General features: G+C 41.3%; 1 protein-coding gene across 1 annotated transcript; it reads right to left on the bottom strand.

Annotated features, from left to right (window-relative positions):
• Nucleotides 1–10,048: 10,048 nt before the first annotated feature.
• Nucleotides 10,049–11,023, bottom strand: LOC121423220 (mucin-2-like). The gene has a single exon (XM_041618539.1). The coding sequence runs from the start codon at nucleotides 10,880–10,882 to the stop codon at nucleotides 10,124–10,126; it is 759 nt and encodes a 252-aa protein (XP_041474473.1). The 5' UTR covers nucleotides 10,883–11,023; the 3' UTR covers nucleotides 10,049–10,123.
• Between the last annotated feature and the right edge of the window lie 694 nt (nucleotides 11,024–11,717).

Here is an 11,717-nt window from a genome sequence, read left to right as displayed (position 1 = left end):
AGGCTTTGGTTCACTCCGACCCATCTTATCTAACCAATCGCTTACCCCTTCAATTCGTAGCCCCCTTTTTCCCAACCAACGGACCGACGTTCCAAGTCCAAGGTCAGCCTCGCCGGTGTTCTTCGCCCTGCGATGTGCCCAAAACACTATCGAGTCCCCTATGATCCACACCACAGGTCCTGTAATAGAAAACAAGAAAAGAGGGCTGGGCAGAATTTTGAAGTATGAAAATTTCCCCCTGAAAGGTCTGCTACCCTTCACCACCCCTTCATCACGGGGTTTTCCCCTCCAAGATACAATGTATGTAATCACATTTTTGACCCCTCCCCTTAATCCTGAAAGCATTGATATTAAACACGTCATTATACCGTTGTAACATTCTCTCTAAAAAGCAGAATGCTCGTAATTGTGTGATATCATTAAACCCTCACTTACTCATTCAATATTAAGCCCAGAGTTATTTCGATGATACATGTATATTGATATCAACATGTACAGGGGGGGGGGGGGGGGGGTCGTTATGATCAATCTGATGTTCCAAACACCTTCCAATCAATATAGTACTATCCCTTTCTTCCTTTTGTATAATGTAATAATGTATAATGTATAAACACATTCCAACCAATATATAATAATGTATAATGTATAATGTCTGAGCACATTCCAATCAATTTATAATAATGTATAATGTATAATGTAAAATGTATAAGGTATAATGTATAATGTAAAATGTATAAGGTATAATGTATAATGTATAACGTATAAAACACATTCCCATCAATATAGTACCATCTCTTTCTTCATTTTGTATAAAGAATGTAATAATGTATAATGTATAATGTATAATATATGATGCATAATGTATAATGTATAATGTATACTGTAACAAGGGCTCCTTTGTAAACAGGCCTCTTGGCACTGAACATACCACCCTGCTTCTGAATAGGGCTGAATAAAATAAAACAATACCATGTAAGCAGATATATTGAGAATTATACACCCAAATATCCAACAACCCATCGGCCACGGCTTTGATTAAAGCACATGTCCTCGTGTAAAGTAAACGCGTTGTGACATTATTGGAAGATAACTTACACCTGATTTTGGTCAAAATGTCAAATAACCTAAAATCATCATTTCATATGTATTTTCGTTCTTTTTTTTTTTTTTTTTTTTTTTACTTAACCATGTCGAGTCTTATATATCTCCGATGTGCACTCGAAACCCAACGCCCCATGCGTTGGATTTCTTCATCCGAGCAACCGGCCATGGCAGCGGTCGTAGCCGCCCCAATACGAAAGGAATGCGATGAAAACATTGCCGCCGGCATATCCCCGTATGTCAAACATCGTTTTATCATGTTTCCAAATTCACGCCTAGTTAGCGGGAGAGCACCATATGAACAAAAGAAGGCTCCACCATTCTTTGGGCGGATTTCTAAATAACGAATAACCGCCATCACAGGGCAGCTAACTGTCCCCAACTCTGGTATCGAAATGGTGCACCCATTTCCCCGCTGGTCAGTCTTTGACTTCCTTAGGAATAATTCCACCCTGCGATGCGGTGCATCGCCAGTTACCCTAACATCTGTGTGCTGCAGAATAGACTCGCATCTATGCCTGGACTCTACTGTCAACTCACTAACTCTCAACAAACCATAAAATGCCACTGAAAAAGCAGCAGAGTACATCAAAACATCGTAATGACTACCACAAACATGCCTCAAGTAGGCGAGCATTCTATTTAACACAGACAATGTGATTGGATGCCTAGCATCTCTTCTCAAAGTACTTCGCCTACACCCTTCAATTAACCTTGTAATCACAAAACTTTTGGTCACATCCTTTAGCCCAGATGAACTCATATAAAATGCCAACCCAGATATGTATGTTTGAATAGTAGACCCTGCATATCCCATAAAGGATAAATAAGAAATGAACTGCGCCACCCATTCTACATTAGGGGGTAGCTGGGGGTCGTATCCGTACACTTTACAAAATTTCACGTATGCCCCCAAGGCAATAGAGTAAGTTGTGTGTGTTCGAGCTGCCCTAGAAGCCATCAGCAGTCGACTTCTCTCGATAGCCAGCTCTTCCAAAGACGGACTGGAACCTCCACGCCCGGGAGGTCCCGGCGGCCCCCGGTGCTAACGCATGGAACCTCGGCATCTGAAATCGAGATAGTGCATCAGCTATACCATTATCACATCCATGTACATGCCTAGCCCTCAACACTATATTATTGCTTAAACATATAATCACCACCTTCCTCACCAAAACCATAATATCAGGGCATAGCGCCGACTGCTTGTTAAGTACTGCCACCACGGCCTGATTATCACAATTAAACAATATATTCTTGTCCTTTAGCTCCATGCCCCAAATCTCCAAGCCTACCCAAATAGGGAATAGCTCTAAAAAAGCTATAGACCTCCTATCGGCCTGGAAATCAGCAGGCCACCTGGATTGAGCCCACCTGCCTCCAAAGAAAATTCCAAAACCAATGCCAGCCGCCGCCGCAGTGAAAAACTGAATTTCCTCGCTTCCAAACCAGCCTGGAGCCCGGAAGAAAACTTGACCATTAAAATGTGCCAAGAACTCCAACCAAACCCGCAAGTCAGCCTTAGCCCCTCTCGTCAACCTAACCATGTGAAAAGGACGCTTAACGCTCTTAGTTAAGTCAATGAGCCGTCTCATGAATGCTCGCCCTGGAGCAATTGCCTTACATACAAAGTTTAGACTACCTACAATCGACTGAATGTCTCTTAGGGAAATTTTTTGTTTCTGTACCGCCCAATTTAATTTCCCTACTAATTTCTCAATTTTGTCCTCCGGTACCCGAACCTGCTGAGAAACGCTATCTATTACCAGCCCAAGATATGACAACTGTGTGGTCGGGCCTTCCGTTTTTTCTCGCGCTATGGGCACCCCAAATCGTTCGCAAATTGCTTCAAAACAATGCATTGCCCGCCTGCAATCCTCCGAGGCAGGGCCGCCTGCAAAAAAGAAATCATCCAAATAATGGACAATATTTTGCGACTTCGCAACTTTTCTCGCGCAAAACTCTAAAAAAGTACTAAAACATTCAAAAGTGGAACAAGAAACTGCGCAGCCCATCGGCAAACAACGATCAAAATAGTAACGACCATCTATATACATCCCAAGCAACTCAAAATCTTTTGGGTGAACAGGCAAGAGCCTGAAAGCTGACTTAATGTCAGTCTTTCCCATAAGGGCACCCCGCCCCAATTGCGTCACCATATCTACCGCCGAATCAAAGGACGAATATGTTACTGTACACTGCCCCTCCGGTATGCCATCATTAACTGAATTTCCCCTGGGTGCCGATAAATGTTGAATCATACGGAACTCCCCTGGGGCCTTTTTGGGCACCAACCCCACTGGTGAACACCTCATATTCTCGAAGGGAGGAACAACAAAAGGCCCAACTATCCTACCTAAGTCTATTTCATCCCTCAATTTCTTTTTCAACGCATCCATGTGCTCGAATGCTGATTTCAGGTTTTTAACAACCAATGGGACCCTGTCCCCTTCAAAATGTAATGAAAAACCAAACTTAAAACCATTATACAAGCACTGAGCATGCTCCTGATTAGGATAAGTAGCTAACATGGGCACCAAACGTGCTAACTTAATAGGGGTCGGAGCAATAGACGACACCGCACTAGCCGTAGACCTATTTACTGCCAGCGGGACTGGAACCGGCCCGCCCTTGGCTACACTGCTTAGCCCCATGACCTGTCGCCTGGCAGCGGGAACACTTGTGCTCATAGATGCAAGCTTTGCCTCGCATGCACTTGCCTCTATTAAAGGCAAAGCACACGCCTCGGCTGGGTGTGCCATTGGCTCCGGGTCCCTTTCCTCCGAAGGGAAAAGATTTTTTCGCGCCGTACTCCCCTCTGTAGAACTGATGGCGAGGGGCATGGGGTAAATTGTGGCGCTGCCGCGGACCATTAGAGGCCACCAGCATCAACCACAACTCGGCGTCGACGCTCGCCCAGGATCGCCCGGGTAAACGCGCCTGCTTGCTCCTAAACTGAGTGTCATAGTCACGCCAGCCATAACCTGCAAACGCACGGGCTGCATGCCTTATCAAATCCATATATTTCATGAGCTCCCTGCTCCTTTCCATGTGCTTCTCAGTGTAAATTGAGGCAAATACTAGAAACACCGAAGTCCACTGCTCTACCGACATGATTTTCTTAGCCTTTGATTGAGGTTGAAGTTGCAAACCAAGGCCAGATCCCGATTGACACAAACTCAAAGTGGTGTCACCTACACTCAAGGCCCCAAACTCATCACGTGCATTATTATGCTTAAGGAGCACTCCCAAATCTATATATTCACTTGCCCAAATTTTTTCCTTCAGTGAGATAGCCACTTCCACACCTAGTGGGTCGCATGCGCTAATAAATGGTTCCGGTGCCCCCAACACGGCAGAAAGCCTAGGCGCCTGGGGCTCAGATCTCTCAACACCGACCTCCACTAGATCTAGGCCTAGATCTTCGGCTACCCCTGCCGACCGCGCCGGCACTGAAACTGCTGGCTGAGCCTGCCCCGAGCTACCGGTATCCGACTCCTGTGCTACTATCTCATGCCAAGCAATAGATCTGCCCACGGGCGCCTGGCCTTCCCGCCCCACTAGATCTAGATCTAGCTCTGCCATTTTATCACTAACTTTAGACCTAGGCCTACCACTTTTTTCATCAACATCGACAACTTGAGACTGAGAGGGATTTAACTCACCGCTCCTTCCTGGCCCGTTGTTGCCGCCTCCCAGCCCCAGATCCACACTTGCGGGGGTTGACGTCGCCCGTGGACCTCTCGGCCGACCCGGCCTCCTCTTCGGTGTGTCATCTCCCTTCCTCGCACCTGCGGTCGTTATTTTCTTGGCCTTAACCTTTGGCATGATCAACTCGCGAAACTAGAGTTAGACTCGAAGCTCCGTCACTCAGCCCAAGTCCAATGAATCCTGGATGCAATCACCTCCAAAGTTCAATCAAGCGAACCGCCAAGAAAAAATTCAATCCTGAAGTTGCAAACTGAATCTTTTAGGTCCACAAATCGGCACAGCTAACTTAGTCTTAGTTCTACGGCAACAATTCCTGAGGCTGAAGTCTGAAGACAGTAAAAAACTGAAATCAGCGTCTGTATAATCCAATAAAAGTATGAATCCTTTGTGTAGATATCCGGTATAGGTAGCTAGACAAATGTCGAAATATCTGCCACCTAGGCCTAGTGTCCAATTCTAGTTGCCAGTGCCGAAAGAAAATTTTCAAAAAATTTTGTAAGCACGCTTTACACATGCACCGTCATCTCTCTTCATTGAAAGCCAAAACGAAAATGAAGCATTCCCCGCACTTTTATCCGCGCATAGCTCAACCGCGGCAAATGTCTGGCATTGTGCCCAAATTCTTTGGCGCGGGCGCCAAAAAGCGCTGCCCCGCCCTTTACGGGTCGGGTCACGAGCCCTTTCTCGGGCAACCACGCCCCCTTTCAAAATCAAAACAAACTAAAATGTGTATTTTGCTAGCCCGCTAATAAATCATTTTAAATCGTCAAGCCGTCTTTAAAATCCATTAAAAATACCCTTTGCCAACTTCTTTTTCCGTCAAAGTGTTGAATATTTTATTTAGACATAATACTTTACAATGGCAATACACTAGTCATTTTCCAGACACCCGATTTACTTTCAAGTTAATATTTTGATCAAAAATCCCAGAATGACAAGTAATTTAATACCATATCACGATTGTGTTATCTATTTTGTAATTATCTGTATTAATGTTTTTAACATTTTTATTACCTTTTTAAATACATGGCAATTCGACTTAAGCCATAATGATGTCTTGATTTATGTATCAGTAAACCATTTATCTATCTATCTTCATTTAATCTGTTTTTATAGTACTAGTACTTTCGATCATTTTTTGTGACTGTCACGTCTGTAAACACAGACATTTTGTTGCGGTCTTTTTTTCATATCACTTTATCTTATCAAAGTAACAATGAAATTACTTTGCATGGTTTCTTTTAAAGACCTAAATTGAATCAAATATCGTTTCCCCCAGACATGCCCGCTCTTTGTTAATTCATAACCAAATGCTTTTAAAAAATTACTGGAAACGTCTCTGGAATCTATAACGAATAGGTATGACCCATACTGGTTATCTTCAGAACAGTATCGACTTAATTTGCATTTACGTCAAAACTCGACTGGATAGTAGGTTTGTTTGTTATTCGGTGTGTTTTAAATGATTCAGTGGTGTATTCTCTTCGATTGGAGAGACATTTGGGCAATGCAGGTGATTCATTTGATGGTATTTTAGGAGGAACCGGCGTGAATAATACAATTCGGTTAAGCAGAAGAAAAGTACAGGAGGGGTTTCAATTTGGAAGCGAGTTGGGAGGAATGTGGACGATCGGAATGACAGGGAATAGCAGGCTGTGGACGAGGGAATAAATCCTTATGAAATTCTGATTGTATTTTTTAAAAAAACTTCACCGCCGACTTATTGAAAAAATTAGATAATTAAACATTTTTTGCTGTTTGAAATGAATTTAAAATAAGAAATAAAGTCGATATGTAAAGTCTACCATAGGTTAGACTATTTCAGACCTACTATAAGAAATAATATTAACAACTTTCGTCGAAAACCTATTCCGTCTTGGTTTGTTCAATGTATGACAGTATGATAAACATAAAAATTCAATGAACATATTATGCAATTTCAACACTGTTTCAGTCAAAAATATTCATTTTGAAATATTTGATAAATATGCTGGAATAGATAGGAAATAAGCAACTGTGTCAGCTGCTGTTGACTATTATTGGCTATTAAGGTGTCTTAGATCTGATACTGCGGGTTATCAATTCTTAGAATATCTTGTCCATGAAGAGAAATGACATCTTTTAGCAACTTTGAGATGCTAATCAATATAATAAAAGTTAATAACAATTTCCATTCCCGTCTTGATATTTTAATCTAAAATGTATGCAAGATTGTAAACCTTTCTAAATGCCCCATCTTACCCCCTATCCGGGCCCTGCGTGTCTTGAAACGTTTCCAGAATGATAGATAGGGGAGTTTAAATGGCTTTCTTTTTTTATTTTTGAAAGGTTCATCTGATTTAGTTCGCTGATTGAGAAGTCGATGGAATATCGACTGCTAGGCCGGATATGAGATTGCTTGTAGCTGGTTTATTTTCTTTTTTGATTGGAAAGAATTGGCTTTTAAGATTGATGGAAAATATGCGAGCGGTGTCGCCTTACTATAGAAAACCAAAGAGAGTCAAATGAGTCACACGCCATGACATTTTAGACGTTGGATGCTGAATCTAAATCAAATTACTTCTTCAATATTAGATATCTGAACAAAAGGATAGCTATTGCGAGCGAGGGACACTTTTAAGCTACAGGTCTTTACAAAGCTAAATTGAAAAGTTTATGTCAACAAAAATGTGCAACATAACGCGACAGTTACCCGAAAGAAACCGAATCCTCATTGGAAATAATGTAATAGTTTTGATCAGTCTGGAGTCGGTTTCGTGGGTGTGACTGTAGCGTTAGGTTCAGAAAACTATATTCAAAATATATATAACGTATCCAAAGCTTTGACTAGCTGTGTATATCATTGTGTGCTGCGGATGGGGGTTGAGGACGACACCTAACTATATTATGTCGTCATATAGGTCGTGGTTTGATCATGTTGATCGTCCACATGCCATGGCAGGCCTTGACGAAGCATCTACACTGTCACTTTATTAAACACGGCTGCATGAAAATGATTTTAGCTTTAGTGGTACCTTCGTTTGCACATGTTGAAAACTATTACTTCTACTGAAGATGATTTTTTTTTACTGATTTAAATAAATCTATCCTAATATTTTATTTATGAAGATTGGTAATACGACTTTGAATGCCACCTGTTAACATTATAACCTCTTACGGCAGTGCAATATCCTTTCACTGGTCAAGCTTAAGGACTATAAACTCAGGAAACACCTGCATACTAATTGGTTTCTACAATAGTTCAAGGGCATTCTGTTTCACCCTGACTGGGCGACGCGGGGAAGCAGAAGAGTGGTCGTGGATTGAAAGTAATCATGAGGAAATGGTTCTTGGCCAAAAGAAGGATAGAAAAAAGGGAAGATTGTTTTGCCCGTGAAATGGCAATTGAAGGAAGAACTAGCGAGAAAGGAAGGTTAAGTGAGGGTGCGGATGAACGGGAGGGGTGTGGGTTAGTGTGTGTGCTTGACTTTGTACAATGGCCTTCTTCGGGGGAAATTTTCTTATGTTTTGCCCATCAACCGAGGACATTCCCGATCCACATAATCATGTCAATCCAATTCTTCATCACATTTCGAACCATGTAATATAATAAACGCATGATTTTGATAAAGATACCGTTCGAACAATAAAACTCAAGATGGTGTGTTTAGGGGATCCGAAGCGTCCCCGGTTGGCCAACCATGTTTACGTTGTTGCCGATAATGAGCCCGGATAGTGAATTCAATTAAATTTTCTGAGTGTATATTCGCAGACACAGGTCCTCACTTCGGCGATGATGATAAATGAGTCTCCGATCGTCAAAATGTACGAGAGTGGGTGTGTGTTATTGTCTGTGGTTGTGAAATAGTGATATAGATGAAAGAACGGAAGAGTGGGCGATAAATTAAAAGAGTGAGTGTAAAATGAGATTGAAAGATTGAGCTTATTATCGAAAGAGAGAGAAAGAGAGAGGGGAAAGAAACAATAAAGAGGGAGAGGAGGCATAATCCACTATAACACACTCACACACCACACTCCACACACTAAAACATGCACCATCTACCTTCCCACATTTACAGAGTGAGCACAGAGGAGAAAAAAATAGATGCCAAGGAAAGATTCTGGATGGAACTAAAACATGGACCAGAGAGACTGTCTTCTTAAATTCTTAATTGTTTTAAACACAATAGACACGTCATACCTATAATTGCTCAATAATGTCTTTTTATTATCAATTAACACGCACTTCATCCTCATGATTCCATAAATAATATGACGAATATATCTCATAAAATAACTCGCATTTAAATGTTTTGTACATAATATGTATCCATTATACAAAAATGTTTACAATGAACAGACATGATGTATATGTCTCCATGGACCCACTTTAAACTAAGCTTGCTAAGGGAAAACTTATTTCACCCTTGGGCGCATGCACATCGGTCAATACGTCATAATACTGTCATCAAAACCGACTTAATGCAATATATCTCTGATTAAAAAACTAGGAAATCTATATTTCTATTAAAAAAAATAATGATTAGATTTTGCATCTTTTTTCATTTGCTAACGTTCTCTTTACCGATATTTCTTTCATTTGTGGGGGGGGGGGGGCGCATGGGACTGGAGAGAGGTTATTTTAGTTGCCTGGAATAAGAATGAAATTGAGTTTGGTGGAAAAGAAAATAACAGATAACAGTTCTACACTTATGATTTAGAAAGAAATATGAATATCACAGCTTCTTGCCTGATTGATAAAATGAAACAAAATGATTGTAAATAATTATATTTACAAACGCTCATATGCACACACTTACATCATGCACTCATGCACATGTACTCGCACACAATATTATAGGAAAAGTATGAAAAAGGGGAGTCTTGTAATGCTTAGTGTACTGGAAAAATAAAACACTTCCATTAAAACACGGCATACGATTGAGTTCTACATCCAGTCAAACTTATTAAAGATTGCCCTTCCGTTTCGAAATGAGTTTTAAGAAAAAGAAATGGTCAATAGAACATTGTTTAATTCAGGAAAATGTAGTCATGCAGTCAAAAAGTGAGATGGTTTTAACAAAGATAACTCCTCTGTATTATTGTCTTTTGAAATAAACCTTTTCTAAAATGTAATTTTTAAACTCATATCCGGATGAAGCCTTCTGATTTCCACCAACATACCGAATTTCCTTTTATTTCATTTTACTTTGTTCTGATAGATACTTTCGACAATTTAAATTATATTTATAATGTCATATTTAATTATTGACATTGTTGGTTCTAAAAATCCATCCCTTTTAACGCATTCATGATTCATGTCCAAGAAGCATCACACACAATCACTTGTATTCCTGGATTCATCCACACTTTCTAGTAAAGGTGTAGATGGTAAAGAGGAATGGTAGGATCTTCTTGAGGATGACGGAAGTGTGCTTGGACCAGTCAGCGGGCTTTGCTTAAGAGGAAGATGCAAAGGATGCTGGTGGTGAAATAGATGGACCTGCTGTGATGACGGTGATGATAACTGATGCTCTCGGCAGGCGTGGTTATCTTGCGGTGATGCTCTACGAGATGGCGGGTTCTGTGGCGTAGTCGGAGACCGTACTGTTTGTTGGCCAGTCAATGATTGTCCGGGTGAAGTCAAAGCTGGTCGATGCTCTACCGGCGTTGGTGTCCTACACGACTGACCTGAAGGTGAAGGTGATGGACAGTGTGTGCTCTGTCGGTAGTGAGTGTGATGATGGTGATGGACGTGTCGATCTGAAGACGGAGAACAGCGTAAAAGGAGAGGTGGGGTTAACCGCTGAGGGCGCTGCAGAGTACGATGTTCTGAAGGAGGCGTTGAGGTGACAGTACCTGTCGGTGTGGTTGCCGCCGAACCTGCTCGCCCGGATCCCCCTGTCGTGCTGGCTGCGTTGTTGGGGTTTGTACTGCAGTTTGAGCTCGTTGTAGGGCGAATGCAGTTCCCATTCGGATCAGGATAGAGTGAGGAGTACTGCGGTGGAGGCTGAATGGTCGTTTGGTGTGCACGCCATGCCCACTGACCACCATTGTGTATTCCGTTCGAACCGCTAACTGAAGCACCCATCCCAGGATGAAATCCTGGTATCGGGTATAAAATGGAGTGTCTGCAATGAAACAAATTAAAAAGAGATATGTTTTAAGACACTTTTGGAGAAAGTAAACGAGAACACAGATTCAACAAATTAATGCTATACGCCTGTTAAAAGAAGTGGATAAAGTCACACCATGTATACTGTATTTCGCTTTGTGTTTTGAAAGATTCACTTTGTCCTCTTAAAGAAATATTGAATAACTGTATTTAGAGCTCGTTAGTACATTGTATATCCTTTGCTCGAAGATCGATGGGCATGTCAGACTGTATTTCCTCATTGTCAATGAAAACCACATCAGGTGATATCACCTAACCAGTAATCACACATGAACCTGTCAACCTTAAATTGTCACTCTTTGGTGTACAGTCAAAAGCCGATTTACAACATTCCGGGAATCACACATAATTCTATTTTCTTTTTTTTACCCCCTCCCTCGAAAAGTAGTAAATGAACTTAAAAATCTGCGATTAATGGTAGTAATGAGATTCAAATTGTTTGGACCTACACTTTAAAGTTACGTCACTATCACGGGCTTCAAATAGTCGTGCCAAATAATCTAAAGATTGCAGAAGCAATGAAAACAAATGCAACCTTTTTCGTAACTATCTGGGGGGCGTTTCATGAAAGGACTTGTCGGACGTTTTATCTTACAAGTCCCATTTTATCCGACAGTTACCATAGGAACAGTGCCTCTCAGCCAATCAAAATCATGGAAAGATGTCAGATCTGACAACTTGTCGGATCAAAATATTGATGAAACGCTCCCCAGATAGCATATTCATGACATTGAAAGAAAGTAAATAGGAT

Source organism: Lytechinus variegatus, chromosome 10 (assembly GCF_018143015.1).
Source record: "Lytechinus variegatus isolate NC3 chromosome 10, Lvar_3.0, whole genome shotgun sequence".
Classification (NCBI taxonomy): Eukaryota; Metazoa; Echinodermata; class Echinoidea; order Temnopleuroida; family Toxopneustidae; genus Lytechinus; species Lytechinus variegatus.
This window is presented reverse-complemented; position numbering and strand designations above follow the sequence as displayed.